The sequence below is a fragment of the Camelus ferus genome, chromosome 34 (genome assembly GCF_009834535.1).
Source record: "Camelus ferus isolate YT-003-E chromosome 34, BCGSAC_Cfer_1.0, whole genome shotgun sequence".
Lineage (NCBI taxonomy): Eukaryota > Metazoa > Chordata > Mammalia > Artiodactyla > Camelidae > Camelus > Camelus ferus.
This window is the reverse complement of record NC_045729.1, coordinates 16,709,522-16,731,535: the sequence shown is the minus strand read 5'-3', so window position 1 is coordinate 16,731,535 and position 22,014 is coordinate 16,709,522. Positions and strand designations below refer to the sequence as shown.

The 22,014-nt window shown below is 56.5% G+C and overlaps 2 protein-coding genes and 1 long non-coding RNA gene across 13 annotated transcripts; all 3 read right to left on the bottom strand.

Moving 5' to 3' along the window:
• Window positions 1-670: 670 nt before the first annotated feature.
• Window positions 671-12,299, bottom strand: IFFO1 (intermediate filament family orphan 1). 11 transcript variants are annotated; one of them, XM_032472942.1, is made up of 10 exons: window positions 11,481-12,293; window positions 7,675-7,735; window positions 7,491-7,586; window positions 6,663-6,803; window positions 6,470-6,478; window positions 5,698-5,879; window positions 5,485-5,605; window positions 5,138-5,233; window positions 2,366-2,496; window positions 671-1,712 (listed from the first exon to the last, which is right to left on the bottom strand). In XM_032472942.1, exons 1-10 carry the CDS (start codon window positions 12,242-12,244, stop codon window positions 1,613-1,615), a joined length of 1,701 nt encoding a protein of 566 aa, XP_032328833.1. In that variant the 5' UTR covers window positions 12,245-12,293; the 3' UTR covers window positions 671-1,612. The 11 variants fall into 11 exon arrangements, with proteins under 11 accessions (XP_032328833.1, XP_032328830.1, XP_032328832.1 ...); XM_032472939.1 differs by having other exon boundaries at window positions 671-1,716; window positions 11,481-12,291; XM_032472941.1 differs by having other exon boundaries at window positions 671-1,716; window positions 5,138-5,230; window positions 11,481-12,291.
• Window positions 8,172-11,471, bottom strand: LOC116661273. Its single transcript, XR_004317096.1, has 3 exons — window positions 11,158-11,471; window positions 9,858-9,954; window positions 8,172-8,209 (listed from the first exon to the last, which is right to left on the bottom strand). It is a non-coding gene; the product is annotated as an uncharacterized LOC116661273 (long non-coding RNA).
• A 517-nt stretch (window positions 12,300-12,816) lies between the features above and the next one.
• Window positions 12,817-21,774, bottom strand: NOP2 (NOP2 nucleolar protein). Its single transcript, XM_006175532.3, has 16 exons — window positions 21,622-21,774; window positions 21,273-21,382; window positions 20,181-20,226; window positions 19,916-20,004; window positions 19,497-19,726; window positions 18,405-18,460; window positions 18,144-18,301; window positions 17,842-18,041; window positions 17,604-17,693; window positions 16,472-16,559; window positions 16,255-16,395; window positions 15,534-15,673; window positions 15,300-15,389; window positions 15,029-15,151; window positions 14,694-14,922; window positions 12,817-13,583 (listed from the first exon to the last, which is right to left on the bottom strand). The coding sequence occupies exons 2-16, from the start codon at window positions 21,376-21,378 to the stop codon at window positions 12,970-12,972; spliced, it is 2,400 nt and encodes a 799-aa protein (XP_006175594.3). The 5' UTR covers window positions 21,379-21,382; window positions 21,622-21,774; the 3' UTR covers window positions 12,817-12,969.
• Window positions 21,775-22,014: the final 240 nt, after the last annotated feature.

Genomic DNA, 22,014 nt, shown 5'->3' with positions numbered 1-22,014 from the left:
GGGATCGAGGGAGGGGAGCTGGGCCAGCTGAGGAGAACTAGAGCTCACAGAGCCCCAGACTAGGCAGAAGCCCCCCCCCCCAAGTCTGGAGGACACCCTCACAGGGGTGCTCTGGGAAGCCTGCACGACCACCTTGGGGGACAAGGCCGATCCCACTGCACCGCTGCTCCAGGTTGCCGGGGCCTGGCTGCCTACGTCCCGGTGCCATTCTGACTGCAGCTCCCGGAGGGTAACACTGGCACACAGGGTCCATCAGGCCTCGGCCGGTGACCTGCCTTCTCTAAAGCAGAACAGGGGGTGTGGCCAGGCTGCCAGCGCAGATTCCTTCTCTGCCTCAGTCCTCGCCCCTAGTGACTCCCCATGCAGTGAGGCTGTGAGGGTGCCCAGCTCCCGGGGTCTTCAGAGGGGTTACAGTAGGGTTGGACCGGGGGCAGGGTTGGGATGGCTTTACTCCCAGGCCGCCCAAGGGCTCGGCGGGAAGCACAGCCGGCACCAGCAACCCGGGCTGAGGCCCACCTGAGGCTCCCGTTACTCTGGACAAGTTACTTAGAACCTCTGCGCCTCACCCTGCACCTGCATGTTTGTAAAATGGTGAAAACCAGCCACACGGCACGGTGAGGGCTGTCGCCAAGCCGCCACCAGAAACTGCTGGAAACAGCGACACAAAGTGTTCCATAAATACTTGCCAGTTTCATTATTAGATTCCACTCAACATCAGCTCAGCCCAGCCCAGCCCAGCCTGCCTCCGGCAGTGACACTGAGGTCGTTTCAGTCTCGCCTCCCCAGTTTCTCCGAGCTTTTCCGAGTCCGGGACATCTTGCTCAGTCTGTTGGTCTCAGTGCACGAGACATGGAGGAAGCACGTCTTCCGCTGATGCTTGAAGAAGCTGTGGCCCTGAGCACACGTGCTAGGCACACGTGAACACGTGCACACGTGCACACACACAGCCACACAGGTAGTGCCACCTTCCTGTCACTTGGCAGTGACAAGCAGGAGCTTCCACCTCCCTCTACAATACTGCGCTCGGCCAGACCCAGAAGCTGCCTGGACTGGGCGCTCTAAGGCCCCGTTATGTGTAGCACTTCCATGAGGGAAGTCACAGCCATGTCACTCTGCTGTCAACGGGCAGATGGCTGCGAGCACTTGGACAGCAGGACACAGTGCTGTGCCTAGTCCCGCTCCCTCACCTGTGACACGCAGGGACAACCTCTCTTGTCACACAAGCCACAGGATGTCCAGCCTGGCCCACTTCATACCAGTGCCTGGGCCAGTCAGCACCAGTACAGAATCAAGACTACCAGCTGGCTCCAGGCCACAGGGAGGGAAGGAAGATCACAGTCCTTACTCGACGGAGAGGGCGAGGGGCCGCGAGCACCGGCAGCGTGTTAAAGGCGAGAGTAGCAGACACCCAGGCGTGAAGGCAGGAGACCCCGGCTGTGCGGCCAGGCCTCGCTCCGGACACCCCAGAACCCGAGAGAGGCCGAGGACCAAGGGAGGAAGCCGGGAGGAGAGCCCAGGGCCCGAGGCCAGGCTCGGTGCCCCCTTCTGTGACTCCCAGCCCTCTGTCTCGCGAGCGGGACCCCAGCGGGCCGAGCTGGAGGGGGTCCCTATCTCATGGAGCTGTCAGATGAGACATCGTGATCGGAGTCCTCAGCCTCGCTTGGCGGCGGCGGCGGCGGGTCGCTAAGTGGGACCGCAGTGAAAGCAGGAGACTTTCTAGAAAAAAACACCAGTTGTAACCTCGGAGCAGACGGGAATCCTGAGGGGGCTGGCATCCCCGCCCCTGGACTGATTCCTTGGCAGGCAGGTGAGTAACACCTTCAGCGGGGCAGGAGGCCACAGGTGAGGGTGGATGCAGGGCCCTCTCCCAACCCAGCCTGATGGGTGGACAGTCCCCACTTGAACGTAGGGACCCCGAGAGGCTGAGTTCAGAAATATCTGAAGTCACAGCATGAGACACTGCCTGTTTGAGTGCCCTGGCTCTGTGGCCCTGGCTTTATGTCTACCTGTAGTAGTTTTGTGATTAAAAGAAAAAATTGATACAGGGTCAAAGTCACAAACTGGTCCTGACTTTAGATAAAAATCTGCCCCTGCGCCCATTCTGTTTCTGGTTGATTTGTAGCTGCCTTTGACCAGAAGCACCATCAGAGTGGGTGGCATCAGGGAGTTTCAGCCATCGAGCCACGAATGGATACACGTATCACCCAGCTTCCAGGAAGAGGAAGCCGCGGACCAGGCCAAACATAGTAGGTGACCTCCGATGGGCAGCCCCACCTCAACGGGCTGAGTCACCGCTGGAGCGGTGGCGGGCGCTGCCCCCTGCCCACCTGCACCCTGGCGGACCCACACTCCAGGGAGGGCTTACCGGTCCCCAGACTGGGTGATGAGCCGGCGGCAGGTCTCCATCTGCACGTCCAGGCCCCGCTTCATGCTGCACATCTCCATGTACTCGTGCAGGTGCCGGTTCATGTCGTTCTTGGCTGTGGCCAGCTCCAGCTGCGGCAGGGACGGGGCAGGGCTGCTGGTCAGCAGGGCCCCTGCCCCCAGTCCCCGGGAGGCTAAACTGCCAAGGGCACCCCCCGGGCAGGGGCCCTGGCAGCCAGGGTGGAGGGCTGACATCTAAAAGCAAACCAGCTCACGGCAGAAGGCACCTGATACAGCATCATTCCCCAGGAACCTCAGCCCACAGAGGCATCCGCTCTCCAGGCCTGCATTCTCTAAACAGACACGACGGGAAGCCAGGAGAAAAGGAACTGTGGGCGCGGAGGAGGGACACTCATGGGCGCACACATGCCTGGAGGGCTACCTGTGGACGGCACTGCCCCCTCCCTGGGTCCCCGCGTGGCCTGCTCGCCCCTCACTCCGGAACAGCACTGTTCCCAGCCTGTCCCCCTATCCGAGCTGGGAGCTCCTGGCAAGACCGGCCACAGGTCCGACTCATCTCTGCGTGGGCAAGCCCCGCACCTCGATGGGAGCTGAATCACTTAACGTCGTGAAGCATCTACAAGACTCATGGCAGAGAGGAGGCCACCTGGGCACGGCAGAAAGGGGCCCCATTCTCTTACCAGTGATTTCCTCCTCATGACTTCTGCCACTTGTAAACCCTTTTCAGAGACTAACAGAAGGCCTGCCTGCCACCCCGAAGGTCCTACGGGTTATGAGAAGTAGACTGACTCAAAATACGTCAGATGTGGAAAAACTGGGGGCTTGGGAGTCAAGGAAATGCAGTCTCCCTCCCAGAGCTGGGCGGCAGGCGGCGGCTGCAAAGGATCTAAGGATCTGGGCCGGAGACAGTCTGCTGCCTCTCTTTGTTTTGGGGCACAAAGAACAGGGGCCAAAAGAGGAGGCAGACTAAAACCGCTCGAGGTGATTTGCTTGACTGCCTGAGAGCAAAGAGATGGGGTGGGTAACCACCCACGAACGATCTGAACTGGGCAGAGAGAGGATGGGAACTTGGAGAGAGAAGGAAACGGTCACAGGGACAGACAAAGAGATGGTCGGGACAGTGACACAGGGATGACATGGTGGCTGGGGGCAGAGAAGCAGGGTCAGAAGCCCTCGTGAGCATGGCTGAAACGACAGCCTTGGTTGCAAAGCCGGGATCCCAACTGGGGTCCCCCAGCAGGAAGCCAAGGGGCAGGATGTGCTGACTGTTCAATCCAGGAAGGAAATACAATGCCACCAGCTCTTGTCCAGACTGGCTGCCACCTACAGCCCAATTCCTGCACCCCGGGAAGAAGGTGGGGTTCTGGAGCCCATCTCTGTGGGGCAGGAAAGGAGGGGAGAACCGAACACACCCCAGCAGAAGACGAGGCCAGGACTGCCATGTGTCTACACATTTGTACATCTCCCTTCCATTCACACGTTTAGGACAGGGCGGCGAGAAGGGGATGACCCCAACAGCCTCCCCTGAAACAGGCACTTGGACGGAGAGGCAGGGCAGGGCAGTGAGCCTGAGGCTGGGAGCAGGTCGGGGGAGGAGGGAGGAGGGGAGGAAGAACCCCCTCCCACCCTCCACCCTGGCCTTGGCCTCAGCATCCAGGAATGGAAATGGTCCCTGCTTCCGTCCCAGGGACCCTGAGAGATCAAAAGTCACTGAGATAAAGGGACTTCAGGTGCCCCAGAGGGAGGGTCAGGAGTGACAGTGCAACCAAAGCCACCGCGTCCGCCCTGACATCTCTCCTCACGCAGAGAGGTGGGCAGTGAGACACTGTAAACGGGACAGCAGAACGCGGGCCTCCCCTCCCAGCTCCTCTGCTGGTGGCACAGTCTGGCTGTGCCTTTCAAACTAAGCACGTGTCTGCCTGGGCAAAGCACGAAAGTACATTTTGCTTAAAGGAGCAGGCAGTGCCGGCAGAATGAGGACAGAGGAAAACAATCTCACAGCTTCCTTCTCAAAATGTAGGCAGTGTGAGAGCAGTGAATGGAGAGAGACGAGAGTTCCAGAAGGTGCCCAGCCTCATCCCCACCAAAGTCAGAGGGTGCGGAAAGGACGCTCTCACGCTCAGGCAGGAGGGCTCACAGGGCTTAGAGCCGAGCCGAGCCCCAAAGCTCCTTCTGCTGGGCTGACACAGACCCTTCCCGCGGCCCAGAGTGTAAGTTAAAGCACCAGCTCCACCTGCCATCTCGAGAAGGCTCCTCAAGGCTAAGGAATAAGAATGGAGATGCCTCCGATAGCTCAGAGCCTGAGCTGAAGCAGCAGCAAAGTTCAAGTCCACCTCCGAGGGGACTCTGCCGCAGCACTGACCAGAGTGACAACAGCAAACCACTGCTACACGGTGTGCTTACTGCGAGGCGGATGCGGCCCCACTCTACCTGGGGACTGCTGCGCTTGACCTTCAGACAGCCCTGAGGGCGGTATTACTAAGATCCCCAGTCTACAAACAAAGAAGAAGACTCAGAGAGAAGCTAGTTAGAAGCAAGTAAGAGTGGAAGCAAGTATGTGACAGAGCCGACGTGTGAGCCCACGTCTGCCTGCCTGCCTCCCCCCACGGCCGCCCCAGAGGTGCTGCAGCGGGGAGCTCACTCCTCCCCTGCCAGGAGGGAAGGGGAGGCCCTGGTGTCTGGGGTCGCGCAGCCCTGCTCCTGACCAACCGGGACCCTGGGCCCCTTGGCTTCAGCTCCCGGCCTTACTTACCTCTATCTGGTCAATGGTTTCCTGATATTCTTTCTCCCGGGTTTTGAACAGGGACTCAGTATCTTTAATCACCTTCTCCAAACTCTCTTCCGGCTGCTGGAGTGGAGAGGGAAGCGGGAGGGGAGGGACGGGATGGGACGGGCCACAGGGCAAGGTGGGGGAGAGAGTCACATTAAAGGAGGCCGGAGAGAGCAAGGATGAGGACACAGGACGAGGGAGAAGCATGTGACGGATGCTGGCCACAGAGGAAAGACGGCTCGGAGTGGAGGGCTGGCGGGGAGAAGCCGGGAGCCCGGCGCCGGGCCGGAGAGGAGGAGCCGGGGGCCTGCAGCCGGGAGGGCAGTTACCTCTCCCGGGGCCTCTGTGGCAGCCAGGGCATAGCCTGAGAAATCCTCCCAAAGCAGCAGAGTCTCCTCGGTCTCCTCCCAAGTCAGGCTGTCACAGTCGTCCTCAAAATCATACTCCCTCCTAGAGACAGGGAGCCCGGGGGTCAAGGCGGGTGGCGCGGGGCTGCTGGGCCGCTGCCGCCTCGGGCGGCCCGAGGGGCCTGCGGGACTCACAGCTGGTTCAGCATGCGCTGCATCTCCTCGTTGATGCTGAGGGCTGCGCTCTCCTCCTCGTCCCCGTCGGGGTGGCGGGGCCCGTCACTCTCCGACAGGGAGGTGTCCTCCTCGACGGCTGCCTTGCGCTCCCGCTTCCGCCCCCCCATGGATGGGACCTTAATGGGAGACAAGTGCAGAGACTACAGAGACGAGGCCGGGTGCATGAGGAGAAGGGCGGTGGGCGCCGGCGGGTAGGTGGGCGGGCAGGGAAGCATGGACCAGCGGGAGGGGTGGGTGGGCGGACAGAGAGAAGACACGGTTACAAGACAGGTACAGAGACACCAGCGTCGCCGAGACAGGCAGACAAACACGGATGGGTACAGGGCTGCAGACTAGGAGGAAGACAGAGAAGAAACAGAGAAAACAGAGCAGTAAGATAAGGGAGAAACGGCTGGCTGTGGCCACAGGAAGATGTGCAGATGGCTCAGGGGGTTTCTTTTCTAAAAACAGTCTTTCTAGTGAATGACTGAACCGAGAGGGACGTTTCGGGCTGCAAGGAGGAGGGAGACACGATGTTGACAAGGCAGAACCTGAGTCACGTGTCCAGATCTGGAAAAGGGCGAAGGGAGAGAGAGAAATGAAGCAGAGAGAGAGAGAGAAAGAGAGAAGAGGAGGGGAGCAGGAAGACCGAGGAGGGGGGTCTGCACTGAGAGCCCAGCGGGTCAGGAGGCCCGGGGAGCTGAGAAACAGGGGCAGGGCCATAAGAAGCTTGCGTGAGAGCAAAACTAACCAGCTTCTTCTGTGGAGGAAGCAAGAAAAGATGAAAGGAAGAGAGGAGAGGAGGCGGACAGGAGAGAGAGGGGAGGGGAGAGACGGCATTAGAGACAGCTCTGAACTCCCCTCCAGAGGCTGCCCTCGCCCCCCAGCCTGGCCCAGGTGTGGGCGGCGGGGGCGGGGCTGGGCCGAGGCAGCCCCACCCTCACCTGGAACATCCTGATCATGTCCTCGCAGTTGCGCTGCTGAGCCACATCACAGAGCTTGGCGGTGATGTCGATGCGGCGGCAGATGTCCATGTCCACCTTCATGGCCTTCTCCTGGATTTTCGTGTCCAGCTCCGACAGGTTCTGTGCAGGGAGTGAAGGGAATGGTGACAGTCGCCCAGCGACATCCCCTCACCCTCCCAGACACGTGTCTCTGGCTCCTCCAAGCAGACGGCAGCATGTTTCCTGGGTGTCCCTCACCCCTAGCACTCTGCTCAGGCAACTGGCTCCCTAGTCAGGTGGGGGGCCCCTGGAGGATGTGGCCCCATTCCTGGGGCGTGCAGGGGGCTCCCTCCTGGAACTTCAGTTCCCAGAGACAGAGAGACTCCTGGGCGTTAAGAGAGTGGAGGAAGTATGGCAACGGCAGGAACAGTAGGTGACACTGAGTAGGAGCCAGCGCTGCCCTGAGCTGTCACCTCCTTCAGAACTGTTCTGCCAAGTACATGTTTCACTACCCCATTCCGCAGACAAGCACACAGAGGCAGGGCTGCCAAGGACCCAGGGCCACACTGAGAGCAGGCTGCAGAGGCGGGATCTGGGTTCTCAACCACTGCTTAACAACCTCCAGTAACGGTGCAGGCCATGGGGACTTGCGTTCCTTCTCTTGAACTGGGGGGTGGGCAAGGGGGAAGAACCAGAAGCACAGCAAAGCGGGGTGAGGCATGGTGGGCAGGCCCCAGCCAGAAAGGCCTGCTCAGCCTGGCTGCGCATGGCCTCGTGGGCGAGCCTGGCCGGGGGATGGGGGGTGGGGGGCGAGGAGGCTGCACTCACGTTGCTCATCAGCCCCTTGAAGACCACCAGCTCGGCTTTCAGCTGCTCCACCTTCATGGCCAGCTCCTCCTGGCAGGCATCGGCCTCCTGGGCTTCCTGCAGTCAGGAGAAACCCAACGTGAGCGGCCCTGCAGGGCGGGCAGGGGCCAGGACAAGCAGGACCTGGGAGGAGGGCGGCCCTCACCTCCTGGAGCTCGTTCACACGCTCCTGCAGCTGCAGCCGCACCGTGTACTCCTCTTCCCACCTGCAGACACAGCCAAGGGCGAGCACATGGGTGGGGGTCCTCCCTCCTCTGCTCCCTGTCCCTCACCCATCCGGCTCAGGCCTTGGCCCTGGGTCTGGCGCCCCAGACAGGAGGAGCCAGACAGGAACGTGCGGCCGGACAGCAGCAGCTGTCGGGCAGCTCCAGGCCCCTGGCCAGTGCCGAGCTCACTAGCCGCCTTCCCAGAACCTCCGGCCTGGCACCAGGAACTACATTTAAGGGCAACTATGCTGCTCTGGTCCCTTGTAGGGCCCATCCCGCTCAGGCCCCGGCCCAACCAGCTGTCCGGTGGGCCTCATCCCCTCCTCCTGCCCACACCAGACCGCCAGGCCCACCCCGCCCGGTCTCCCACCTTCAGTTGCACAGATCCGGGCTCCCGCCTCCTGCCTGCACCAGAACAGAGCTCGTCTAGCCCGCTGCCCTGCCTCTTGTGGGACATTAACCCTGCAAAAGCAGCTGCGGGACACATACCGCATCAACACAGTTGGTCAAGAGCCTGGTAGCAGACCTCACAGTCCATCCCCACAAGCTCCAGGAAGTGCCCACCCAGAGGCCCTCAGTGAGCAGCAGAGAGGGGCCAGGGCTGGCCTGATGCGCTCAAGCCTGGGATTACACTCAGACTCAGAGGGAGAGGGACACCGGAGTACGGGAAAGTGCCTCACTGACATGGTGGATGGGACAAGGCCTAGAGGTGGCATCCTGGGCTCCAAGATGCAGAGCCTAAGGCCACGAGGAGGCTAGAAGACACTCCTGGCCAAGCAGAGCCCTTTTCCCAGGGCTGGGAGTGAGTCAGAGCACCCTCCACCACATCACAGAGGCGGAAGGGCAGTGGCGGGGACAATACCACTGCTTGGGACATCAGGACCCTACAAGGTTGGCTGGACTGGCAGGGCATCTCAGGATCCCATTCTAGAGCCTAGCACTTCTCGCCCCGTCCTGGAAAGGCTTTTTCCAGGGCTGAGAGAAGAGGGGAACTGCACCAAGAGAGAAACTTCAGTATGACCAAGACGGTTAGGAATCAGCACAGAGAGCTGCAGACCTAGGAGTCGGTCATCTCCTGCCCTCCCCTCCATCTCTGTTCCCAGGTGCCTCCGCTCTCTTCCTTGGGCTCTCCCTCCAGTCCCATCTCTCCTTGCTCTCCTGCTCCTCACTCGCATCCGCACTGCAGCATTCCTAATAATAACTCCTCGACATCACCGCTGCTGGGCAGGGAGGAGGCAACCAGCCTGGTCTCCATCCGCTGGCTCATCGCACGGCCCAGCTCCCGCCTTCCTGGCTCTCTGCCCGGCCTCCCCTGACTGCTGGTCCCCATGTCCTCCTCCCCTTCGCTCTGGCATTCCCATTCAGACAGACGGGGCCAGCAAGGGGCCCAGCTGCACCAGGTTATGTATTTTCTTAGATAAGACCTTTCTCTTTTCGGGGCCTTGGTTTCTTCATCTACAGCGTGACAGCACGGGATGTGGTACCCTGATGCCCCTGGGGTCCAAGCGTCCCTGGAGGAAGCAAGCAGGACTGACAAGGGGACAACAACCAATTGGACCAATTGCACCAGGAAGGCTAGGGCAGTGAACTCAACTGTTTCAGGTAGAAACATAAGTAAGGAAGTTAGGTAAGGATTATTAAGATTAATAAAATCCTACGGGGCAAAAGAAAAGGTCTGGAAATTAATCACTTGGAAGCTCACTAGAATTCAGTTTGTACTCTAGCCAGACTTCCCCACAGATAGGTTCATTTTGACCTCCATTCAAGTCTGGTCTCACTTACAAGGTTCTCTAAACATGGGGAGAACTGGGGCAATTTCCATGTATTCTACATTGAGCAAACACCTCTCTTCCAAATGAACAGCATTCCAGAGTGGGATGAAGAAGCAGGGGCCACTCCTATACTAGGAAAAACTGAGTCCAGGAAAGAGAGACCCACCCACGGTCACGTGAGGCAGGGGGCTGAACACAGAACCAGGAGGCCTCGGCTCCTTCTCAGTTTAGTGCTTAAAGTATGCCCATGTCTTCTGGGCTACAGACGGGAGATAGCGTTGCTACAAAGAGAACAGAACGAGGGCAGGGGATCTGGGGTGGAAGAATGAGTAACTGCCAGTGTCACATACCGTCCAAGTCTGGCCGTGGGGCCCTCTGCACAGCAGTGCACTGCAGAGCCATGAGCTCATCAGTCCCCGAGGAATAACTCTTTGCTGCCCTGGACAGCTGGACCAAGGACAAACACTCTTTCAGTTTAAAAAAAAAAAAGGCCCCTAAGAACAGCAGTTGTTCCTGTGGTTATGGACATATTCCAGAACTGTCCCTGTTCCACTGCTGACTGTGTTAATTAATTCCCGCAGGGGTTAGGGCTGGGCATCTGAAGGATGGTTTTAGGATAACTGAGACTCCCAAAGACACCTAAAACATGGACTACAGCTAAGGAAGCCAGGCAGCATGACAGGACTCAACCTCAGAAAGCCTGCTGACCTGTGATCTGCTAGATTCTAGCAGGTAACAGATTCCTGAAAGTCATCCCCAGGCCCAGCAGGCATTTCCCAGAAGATTCGGTCAGTCCTCACCAGACACAAATCTCTGCCCCGCTGGGCCGCAAGGGTAATTCCCAGGCAGGCCCACAAGGCCTGCCCAGAGTAGCTCAGTAAGAGGTTAAACCTGAAGGCCCCCAAACCAAAGCCTCCTTCTGACCTGTCATCTCCTCCCTCTTCAACTATGGCATCCTGGTCACAGTCTACAACGTTCTGGCTGTGCTCATGCTCCTGTCCCAGCGGCCTGGTTATCAGCCCTCTAAGGAATCCACTTGGGTGCAGCCAGCACTCCAGCATCGTGTCCCCTCCCTGGCCCCTTGTGCTACCGTGCGGGGTTCCCCCTGAAAGCCAGCTCTTCATCCTCAGCGTGACGGGGCCTGCCCCAGCTGCCTTACATCACGGGTGTGCTCCTATTCCCAACTTTCTCCTACTCGGGTCTCTGCTGCCCTCTTCAAGAGTCCTCTGCCTTCCGCTCTGCACTTTCCCATCCCCCAGTTTTCACTAGCCCTACGCCCACTATCCATCCCTTCCTCTTTCCCTAAGGAATTCCCTTTACTTTTTCTTTCCCCTCCTTTTTTTTGACCAACTTCCAGAACTGCTGAGGTCCCCAGAGCCTTTTGGCTGGAACTAGAGTGGGCATGCGGCTTCTGTGGACAGTACTTTGGGAAACCCTGGGCAGCGGCAGGATCCCCCACTGCAAGGTGCAGCCTCCCCTTCCCGGCCCCTTCTCATTTCACTTAGACTCCCAACTTGAAGCTGCACCCTTTTTCTCTTACTTCCTATCAGTATGCGGAGCTTAAATCATAAAATCACTCCGAGGCCTGGGACTGGCGGGGGTCAGCAGTAGCCCAGATGTGACCCCTCAGACCCATGTCCTTTTTCACACCTGACAAAATCTCCACAGTTTACACCATCATCCAAGCACTGCAGCATAGCTGAGACAGAAAGAAAAGCCAGAAGGAAAACATGGGTTCCCCACAGGATTCTGCTCCTACTCTTCTTCCTGTCATGAGTCTGACTTCTGCATTCTCTGTAGATTCTAGCATCCGGCTATCGCCTTCAAGCTCCTCCTTACACAGCAGGAGCTCTACTCTTCTTTACTCCTCCCCGATTCTCGGGCCCAGCTGCTCTCCGCTCCTGGACTCACACCTAGCACCGGCCCGAGGGTGGCCTGACGCTGGGCCGGGTCCCCGCCTTCCCCGTCCCTACCTCCGTTTGTACTCGTCCCGCTCGCGCTTCACTTTAGCCAGCACGTTGTAGAGCGCGCGGATCTCGGGGGTGATGGTGTCGATCTGGACGCCCACCCCGTCCGGGTGCACCCACGACAGGCCAGGCCCTTGCACCAGAGTGGGCTCCAGTCCCGGCCCGAGCCGGCGGTGAGAGAAGGACCAGATCGTGCCGGGCATGAAGCGGGCAGACGAGGAGTAGGCGGTGGAGGTGGAGGGCGCCGGGTGGCAGACGGCGGAGGGCGCGAGGGGGCCGGCGGGCGACCGCGCGGGCGAGCCCAGCACTCGCGCCGACGGGGTGCAGACGGTGGCCGGCCGGGCGCCCAGGGGCAGCCCCAGGGGCCGGACGGGGCTGACGAAGCCGGTCTGCACGGCCTGGTCGCGGCGAGCCAGGCCCCACCGGCCCTGCTTACCCTCCTCCAGCGCCTGCTGCAGCTGCTTCTCCAGCAGCCGGTTGCGGCGCTCCAGCTCGTGCACCTTGGCCAAGAAGCAGCGAAAGCGGAGGTTCAGGGTCTTGAGCACGTTGATGTTGGAGCCCAAGTCGTTGCGGAGCGCCATGGCGGCGGGGGGCGCCGGGCCCGGCCCGGGCGGCGAGTAGGGACTCGGGCCGGCAGGGGCGAGCGGCGCCGGGGGCACGTCCCCGCCGCCGGCCAAGTGGTCGCCTCCCAGAGGGTCCCCCAGCTGCCCGGCCAGGCCCTGCTGCTCCTGCTGGAGGAGGAAGAGGTTCGGGCCGAATAACGGATTCATGGCTGCGCCGTCTGCCGGGAGATGGAGACCCGTGCGAGAGCACGGATGGAGGGCGAAGGAGAAGAGCCAATGAGGCGCCAGGGGGACGCGGAGCAGCCAATAAGACGGCTCAGCGGAAGGGGCAGAGGTCAGCGGGGCGGGGGAGGGCACGGAGGAAGCCAATGAACCGCTGGGCTGGAGGCTGGCACCTGGACCGAACTTTCCGGGTCTGAGGCTGAGCTCCGAGCTAACCTGACCCTGGCTCGTGTCTGTAATCCAGCCAGGGTGGCAGAGGGGTATAAAACCCAGGTCTTCCAGCATTCCATGGTTCTGGTGGCACGAAACCCATCTTCCCTACACCCCTATTGCCCTCCTTTCTCCAAAGTCCAAACACCCAGGCCCTGACTCCATGAGGCTCCTTCCCTGGGTCCTTGGGGAGACCAAGGGACCCCTCCCCAAGGGCCTGGAACTTACGTGATTTGTCAATATACCACACTGTCCCCTCTCTTCAGAGGGGCCCGGTCCCACCCTCCCACCTCTACCCATAAAGCAGCAAAGCTAGTACCCAGTCGTCTCAAAACACACACAGCGGCCAGAGATTATAAAATTTGTATTAAATTTCATATCCACAGTGGGGAAGCCATCCTCACAGAGTTGAGTTCTGACCCAGTAAAAACGACAATAAGCCACCCCAGTCTAGTTCAACCATTCACCGAAGACAGCAGTGGCTGGACACTGCCTCTGGACTAAGATTTTCTCCTCTTTGCTGGTGGGGGCCGGCTGGAACTGCAAGGGGACAGAGTGGGAGTCTTAGGTTCCTTGGGGGTGCCATTCTGTTTCTGGAAGGCAGCCTTCTTGACAGGCTGCTCCGGTAACTGCTTTACCATCTCAGCCCCTGCAGTGTTCCCACAGGGCCGGTCACCGTCCTCAGGTTTGAGAGCAGCCTGGGCCTTAGAGAGGGGCTGCACTGCAGGCATTTCTGTGTCTGGGCCCTTGCGGGGAGCGTGCTGCTTCCGGAAGGCAACTTTCTTGGAGGACGGCAGTTTGGGAGACTGTTGCTTTAGTTTCCCAGCCACTGCAGCTTTTTCAGCCAGCTGACTGCTGTCCTGGCTCTTGGAGGAAGGCTGGGCTTTTGTGACAGAAGACACGGTGGACAATTCTGAGTCTGTCCCTTTGGAGATGCCATTCCGCTTCCGGAAGGAAGCCTTCTTGGGATGTTGCCGTTTCTGTGGCCTCTGCTTTGCTTCCACAGCCACTCTGGCCTTCTTGGCAGACTGGCCGCTGCTCTCAGACTTGGGGGTCACCTGCCCTTTTGGGTTGGACAAGTCTATGTTTGCAGGAGTAGATGTTGCAGAATTTCCTGGGGTTAAAATTAAACAGTTTGAGAAAGTGGGCCTCACCACTGGGTCTTGATCATTAGTGGAGAAAGTAAGCAGAGGTATTAAAACAAGGAAACTGCCTGGTGCTAGCTCCTGGCCAAGTGGTCCACACAATCTGCCTAAGAGTAGGCTCCCTGGGTTCATATTACTCAGTAGCACCTGGCCTTTACTCGAGTCATTTTTGAATTTCGTATTAAAGAGAAGGGATCACTACCCATCCTTGAGCCAAAAGATTTTTAGAGGAAGTTATGCCCCCTTGAGGACAGCAGGTTACAAGACACTCTAAGGAGGTGAATCCCAAATAAACCTGAAGCACTAGGCTTTTCTTTTAAGAAAACAATTTTTTTCCATGCAGATTTGGATGAGATGCAGGAAAATAAGACTGACATATATTAAATATGTACTTTTACAGTTACAGCAGAAAAGAAAAATTACAGGAAATCTTGACATTTCTTAGAGGTGTTTACTCCGTAAACATTGAGATGTGACTTTTCTCAAGAGGCAGTTCATAAAGAAAAACAAAGTCAACTCAGTAAGTCACACAGTTTGTATCCAGAGAAGCCTGCCTCTCCCTCTTCCAACTAAACCCGGGGTGACATCCCAGCATGCAGAGCCTTCTGGCCATTTCAGAAAGCCCCACCCTTCCCCTTGAGATCCAGGCCAGACTCCTCAAGATGGCTGAGAGAACAAGCTGCAGTTAGTGTGATGGGCTCAGAGAAGTGCTGCGGGTTCTGAGGAGTCCTGTGCCAAGCCAGTGCTGACAAGGCTTGGCCCAGCAGAGGTCTGCTACCAGGAAGGCAACCCTCGGCCAAGAAAAGAAACCACACCCACGAGGGGAATGCATTTAATGCCCAGCAACTGCAGCCACTTGGCAGAATCAAGGAAAAGGCCTCACTCACGTAAATGCTGTAACACACCCAAACAGGGTCCAGGCTCGGGAACCACTCTAGTTGGGATAAAAGGGGTCTCTCACCCTACCATGCAAAGGCTGGAAGAGGAAGGCAAGAGACTTGGCTCTTCCCTGCAGCACACTTTATAAAAGCCTCTTCAGAGAAACAAAGAGCAAAAGGCACAAAGTGCAGAGCGCTTACCTGTTTGGGGCTGGGGGACAGAATTGGAGAATTTCTTGAACTTGGCAATAAAAAAACCATCCATGTTGTGGGTGTGGGGGTAGAAGCGGCGGGTGGAGCGCAGAGTAGGGTGGAAGCGCCTTTCCCGGAACCGGGTGAAGCCCTCCTGGCCAAAGTCTAGGCCAGTGGGCACCAGCCGCACATTCCTCTTTTTCAGGGCATAGTCTACCACCCACTCATTCTCTTCCACCTGCCAGGCGGGGAGACAGAGAAGGAAAGCAGAGCTGGAGCTGAAGGGGGCACCGAGGGATGACAACAGCCCCCAGCCCTGCCCCTCACACCGCGACAGGCCTCACCATGACGGAGCAGGTGCAGTAGACCAGGTAGCCTCCCGTCCTGGAGGTGGCGCTGACGGAGTCAATAGCACTCAGAAGCAGCTCCTTCTGCAGGTGAGCACAGCGCAGGATGTCCTTCTCATCCTGTCCCAAGATGGAGAGATGCACGGTGTTGAACTTCAAAGGCAGCCTCAGGAGAAAGGAGCCACTGACTGCTCAGAGGGCGACTCCACCTCCCACTCCAGCTCCACAAGGTTCCCCCTCAAGACATCTCAGCTGGTCCCAACTCTACCTTGTTAGTTTTCACAGCCGGGTCCTTGGAGATAACCCCAGTGCCACTGCAGGGAGCATCCAGCAGGACTCGGTCGAAGCCCCCTACCACCTGGGCAAAAGGGCAGATCAGTCAGATGTTTTTGACACCTGAACCACACCATTTATTTCCCAGGGGCAAGTCTCAATGCTGACGCCAGAAAAGGGGAGGGGACCTGGAAGATGGCTCAGGAGAGACGCGCCTGGGGGACCCCACCTTGGGGAACTGGCGCCCATCATAGTGGCTGACGATGGTGTTGGTGACTCCCAGCCGGTGCAGGTTGCCCACGACACTCTTAAGCCGCTCAGCATTGGCATCGTTGGCAAGGATCACACCTGTGTTCTTCATCAGCTGGGCTGAAGGAGGAGGGCACAGTGCTCACCAGCAGCTCCCCAGCCTCCACACCTGCTGGCCACCCTCCAGCCCAGGAATCTGCCGGTGAAGTCTCATCCCTTCCAGGCAGACTCCACCCCCAATCAGCCGCATTCCCCACTGCCTACCCTGTAGTGAGCATGCCTCCCAGGGTGATTTTTCCACTATTACTGATAGCCCTTCTGATCCTAGAGACCAAGTTACTTCTTACAAGTGTTAACAACTTAATAAAATGTTACGTCTAACTACATGCTGAACATTGTCAAGGACTTCAACATGCACATCTCAACCCTCACAGCCCAAGTATAACATAATAGCCCACTCAAGCAAGAGGACACCTTGCCACGGATGACTGCGACCAGGGGCTTGGCCAAGGTCACGCGGGCAGTGAGAGGCACGCATGGGGCTGGAATCCAGGCCGACTCCAGAGCCTGTGCCCGCCCCCCCCCCCCGAATCCTGCTGAATGCCTGCACACTGTTCCCTGAGCGCTGGCAACTCACCGAGCCCACCTACTTTCATAAGCGGAGAGCCAGGTGAACCCTAGCCCTGCCGGCCCCTCCATACCTATGTAGCTGGTCTTTCCTCCAGGTGCACAGCACATGTCCAGGATCCGCTCATGTTCCTGGGGTGCCAAGGCCATGACAGGCAACATGCTGGAGGCTCCCTGCAGCATGTAGTGCCCAGCCAGGTACTCGGGAGTAGCACCTGTGGAGGAGGACCCGCTTGTGACATGCCGGGACAAGGGCAGGGGGAGAAGGGCCACCAGGCAGGGAACACTTACCAATGGGCACTGAAGAATCATAGACCACGAGTCCAGTCTTTGACCACTTGCCCAGGGGATCCAGGTTAACCCCACGATTGATTAGCGCCTGAAGATAAGAGGGATGAAGGTTTTTAAAATCTCGTAGGCTACTCTACCCAGAAAGCAGATGGAGTAGGAAAACCTGGTCCTGTCGGGAGGTCTGTGGCACCATAACCCCCTAAAGCTTAGTCAGGACACAATCATTGCAAGCTCACAGAGCAGTTTCTCCCATTGCATCCACAGTGTCCTTCTCCTTAGCCTCAAGTTCTAACTCAAGGTCTGAACTTCCTCCCAATGCAGCAACTGCCAGATCCTATTCTTTTATTTCCTGGAAGTAGACTCTGATTTTCCAAGAGGCTTAGCCCCCTTACCACACTAAAATTTAGAATTATCAGTTACACCATTTTAATTTTCAGGTTATCTTCAAGCCATGAGATATACACACATAGTGCCACACCACTGACTCTGAAACTAGAATGTTTAACCTAGGGTCCCCGAACCCTTGGAAATGATGAGCTTAAAATATTGCCTGTGCACCATTTCTAATCCCAAGGGCAGGAATCAGTTTCAGCAGCTTCTCAATGATCGACAAGGAAGACAGCTCCCACCCACTTCTTTCTGCGGCAGTACTCGTTTGTTTGTTTTGGAGAGAAGGTTGTTTATTTGGTTATTGATTTATTTATTTTCTTGTCTATCTATTATCTATCTATCTATCATCTGTTTATCTATTTATCTATCTACTTAACAGAAGTAATGGAAATTGAACCCAGGACCTTGTGCATGCTAAGCACACACATTACCACTAAGCTATATCCTCCCCGCTTCTATGGCAGCATTTTTATGGTGACACAGACATCCCAGCCCTGTCACAGGGAGCAGAGGCAGAACAGACCAGTTTCCCACTCCATAGAGGTCCTCGGCCCTGAGCCAGCCCACCAAACCCAGCATGGCACTGGGCCTGTCTAGGTTTGCTTCCTGGGATCATGCCTGTACCAAGAAATGCTCAGGTACTGAAACCCCACCCAGTCACAGGGAGGGATAAGGAAATCTCGGGGGCTCGTAGAAGTCAGCGCCTCCCCGAGACAAGCAAACCTCAAAGCCCACCCCTCACCTGAGCCAGGTCCCGGCGTCGGGTCTTCAAGGTATTGGTCCTGAGGGTGATAGGCCGAGGCACCTCATTGGCTTCCAAGAACTCCACCAGCTAGGACAGAGGACGGCAGGGAACCGGTCAGGCCGGCCTAGGAGCTCAGCCAGAAAACCAGGGAGCAAAGGGGCCAACCGCCTCCCTCACACAGGGAGAGAAGGTGAGGAAAGCACAGCAGGAAGGGCGTCAGACTGGCCCTCAGCACCTCGCACAGAGGGAAGAGGTCCATGAGCTTGCCAAGGAGGAAGTCTCCGTAGGAGTAGTAAGTGGCCAGATCCTTCCGAAGCCGCTGCAGATACTCAGATCGAGACCGACCTTCCTCCCGCTGCGTCCCGAAGTCACGCAGCACTCCCACTATATCTTGGATGCGCTTGTGAACCCGCTGCAAGTCTGGAGCCTGGGCATGTGGACCTGCTAAGTAAGGAACTGCTTCCTAATGTCCCGGGGCTGGAAACCCCCTCTCCCAAGCATCTCCCCGATCCCTGCACCGCTGCACCCAAAGGATATCTTGCTCCATCTCCCCAGTAGGGGGCAGCACAAAAGGCTCCTCCTCATCCACATTGATCTGCAAGCCATCGGCCTCTTCATCCTCTCTGGGGCCTGACTCAGGGGACACCGCCTCTTCTTCCTCCTCTTCATCAGTCTCCTCCTCGCTCCACTGGCCCCTGTTAACATAGCGGTTCACAGATCCAAACAGACACCTCCTCCTCCCCACTCATGTTTCCCTCATCCCAGCCTATTTCCTCCTTAAGAGCTTCCAAAACTCACCCAGCAGCAGCTTCCTGGGCCTTCTGCTTCCGAGCAGCCCTTTCAATGGGCAGCAACTGGAAAGAGAGACAAAGGGCTGGTGACGCAAAGCCTGCCCTTCTACAGCCCACGTGATACTTCCCTGCCTCTGTGTTTTACTTTTCCCTAAATACAGATACAACTCTTAACTCCCAGAAAGAAACATATACTCTCCAAAAATGGGTATAAGATTGGCAAAACATTTCCCATCGTTGAAATAACATGACAGATTGAAAGCGTTCACTGCACTGTTCTTTCTACACCGGAGAGCACACGGGGGTGGGGAGGCAAAAGCCGCTTTTCATATTATTGAAATTGTGATGCATTTTCAGGTTTTTTTTTTTGCCTTTTCTCATTTACAGTTATATCTGTAATCTAGCTGTATTCACAGTTACAAGCGTTTTCATAGACATAATGGCCAAATGTTAATGTAGCATATGAATGAACCAGAATTCAGGTAAGCATACTGGGCATTTTGGAAGTTTGCAGTCGCTGGCAACATGGTCCACACAGTGCCTGTAAATCTCATAATAATAACTCCATGGAGAGAAGGGGGGTTATGGGAGACAGGTGCAAATGGGAACTTTCTTTTTATTCCATGCAACTCTATATTGCCTGACTTTTCCTAATAACACACTCGTATGCTAATTTTGTGATACATAAATAACTTCTTACGTCTTAGCAAATGAATCTTTATTTATATATTCTGGATCATCTTCCTAACTGGAATTACTAAGTCAAACAGAAAAGCCTTTTTAAGGTTCTTAGATACCAAATGCCATTAAGAAATCTGTGTGCATGTCTAGTCCCATCAGCAGGTCCGTACACATGTCTGCCTTGCCATGTCTGCACCAGCCGCGAGCACTCTCATCTCACAGTGCACTGTCCTATAGCTCTTGTCAACTTGCACGTGTGCTGAGAGGACATAAGGCGGTATGAAAACACTGATGGAAAGTGAAAATCCTTTTTTTCTACTCAGGTTTATCCTGGTCATTGAGGAATAATCTCAAGGATCTGGAAAGACTCTAAAAAGGCAAGGATCGCTTCCTGAACACCCCAAGAAATAAAGCTCACCTCCTCACCGTCCTCCTCATCTTCATCCTCGGAGTTGGAGTCAGCTCCATAGTCATCTACCATGTCAGCATCACTGTCTTCAGAGCCCCAGAGGTCCCCCTGGTTCAACACACCGTCCTCTCCAGAGTCTCCCTCCTCGTCACTGCTATGGCCTGGTGCCGGGCGCTTCTTGCTTTGAGTAGTGGTAAATAAGGACAGGGCTCCCTTCTTACCGGGTGTCTGGACAGCTCCTGCAAAGATCCCAAAGGGTTTGAAGAATCCTGGACTCATGGCAGCCACACACTGATGGGCCCCACACTATCTACTCCCAAGAATGTCCTTGTGGCTGTTCCTTTCACTCCAGAAATGCTCAGCAAGCCCTTCCCCACCTAGGATCCAGAGGACTCCTCAAAGAGCACCCAGCCCCTATTTTCACGGACCTTTTGGTAGCTTTCCAGGCAGCGGTTTGGCCCCAGGAGACTTACTCGTCTCAGGGGCATCAGCAGAGCCCAACCTCCTCTTGGCTGCCCTGAAAAGACATAAGAATGAGAAGGAATGAGGAGAAGGAACACACCTGCCACCTCCCCTTGCAGGGAAATGTGACAGCCCCCTAACAGCCCTTTCCATCAGCACAGTCACATGGGATCATGTGGTTACAGATGAGCAGGACCAATTTAATCTGTGTAACGTAGTCTGAACACTCACCTCTTTCGAGCACGACTGGACAGCCTCTTGGAATTGTCCTCACCAGCTGTTTAAAAAACCAGGCAGAGCAATAAGTTACAGGGGAAAAGAAAAATAGCAATGGGAGAGGAAATAAAAGGGGAGAGAATTAGGACACTAGTTTTTAAAGGCAGTAGATTGTAACTCACTCCACTGTGCTCTACCAGGAGCTGAATAAGAGATAAGAGGTAAAGAAAATGATCTCCATCTGGTTGTTCATCAACCAAGTCCACACTGGGCCTCCCTCCAGACTTCTGATTTCAATAAATAGCATAGCTGCCATTCTGATAACAACACAGATTCAAAATTTATCTTTCTTCTGCCTTTTCTTTTAGTCTCAGTTACCAACACCAGAGTTTACCTTTACAACTGCTGCTTTTCATATCTTCTCCAAGAAATAAAAGGTTTAAATCTCAGCCCTATCGTTTAATAATTGTAGGCAAGCTAACCTCTCAGCATCCAACTTACTAGCACTGCCTCTCTCACAGGACACCAAAGAGAATGACATGGTAACAATGTGTCCAAAGAGTTCAATGTAATGTTCAGCACTTACCAATACCTCAATAAACTGCATCTTTCACACAAAGCTCAACACAAACTACCTGCCCGTTTTTCTCTCCCACCCAGTCTTCCACACAGGAGACAGCTCACCACCTGGGAACCAGACCTGTGCTTCCCCATCTCCATCCCCTCCACGACGGAGTTCACAGTGACTGGCCTGTCCCAACTTCCACTTGCTAAAATGTCACTCACATTTCAAAACGCATCTTTACGAAACTTTTTGAAACTCTAACTCCGTAGGCTCCCCTCTTCCTCTGAACCCTCTCAATGTTAAACCACACCTCTCGTTGCATGACTACTTATCGCATCTTCCCTACGTCCTAAATGCTCATGAAGGTGTTTCGTTCATACATGCATACTTCGTTCATACTTACTTCCTAATAACACATATAAAGAAAATTCCACGTGAACAGAAAGGAACACACAGACTGAAAAATGTAAAGGTTACGCTACAGATGAAAGAATGGCGCAAAAGCTGGAGACTCGGTAGGAGCGGGCGCACCTGACCCTTACCTGCAGGCAAGAATTTGGCGAGTTCGGTCTCAGCACCCTTCTGTTTCCGGGCCTTTCGGCCTGGCCCCCGTTTCTCCTTCTTCGTAGGGTCCAACTTGCGCCCCATCGTCCTGGGGAAAATAAAAACGGGAGACAGGTGAGGTGGCGCGTGTCGCAAGAGAAAGGCAGGGTGCAGACGAAGCGAATCGCAGTGTAAAGGGCTTCGCCCCGACCAGAACCTCGACTCGGCAGCCCAACAGCCCCTCGAGGCCTAGCCAACCTCCACTCCACGCTGAGCCCCGGGCCCTGGTTCCCACGCCGTCTGCACCGTGTCACCCTTCCCACGCCCCAGTCCAGGTCCGCGCCTCACCTTTCCTTCCCGGAATTCCTCTAGACCCGCGCGAAGCCTCGGTTCACCTGGAAGCGGGCCCAGCCCCGAGACCGCCCTGGGCAGCAGGCGCGGGACTCCACGTGCGGCCCGAGGCCGGCGCTCAGACGCCACACCACGGAAACGTCTCACGCAGGCGCACAGCGCGCGCTCGCCTCGAAGCCCCGCCTCTTCCGGGATCTCAGGCCGCCGCGGAAGCCGGAACGTTAGTCGGCGGGCGTGGCGGCGCGGAGGGGCACGATCCCGGGGCGGACCGTGGGCGGAGAAGCGGTGCGCGCGGGGCCGTCTTCATCTTCCCCGCCCTCCCCTCCAGGCGTGGGCCTTTGGCTTCACTGCAGATTTGAGAAAAACTGATACCGGAAGCCGCTCCCTCCT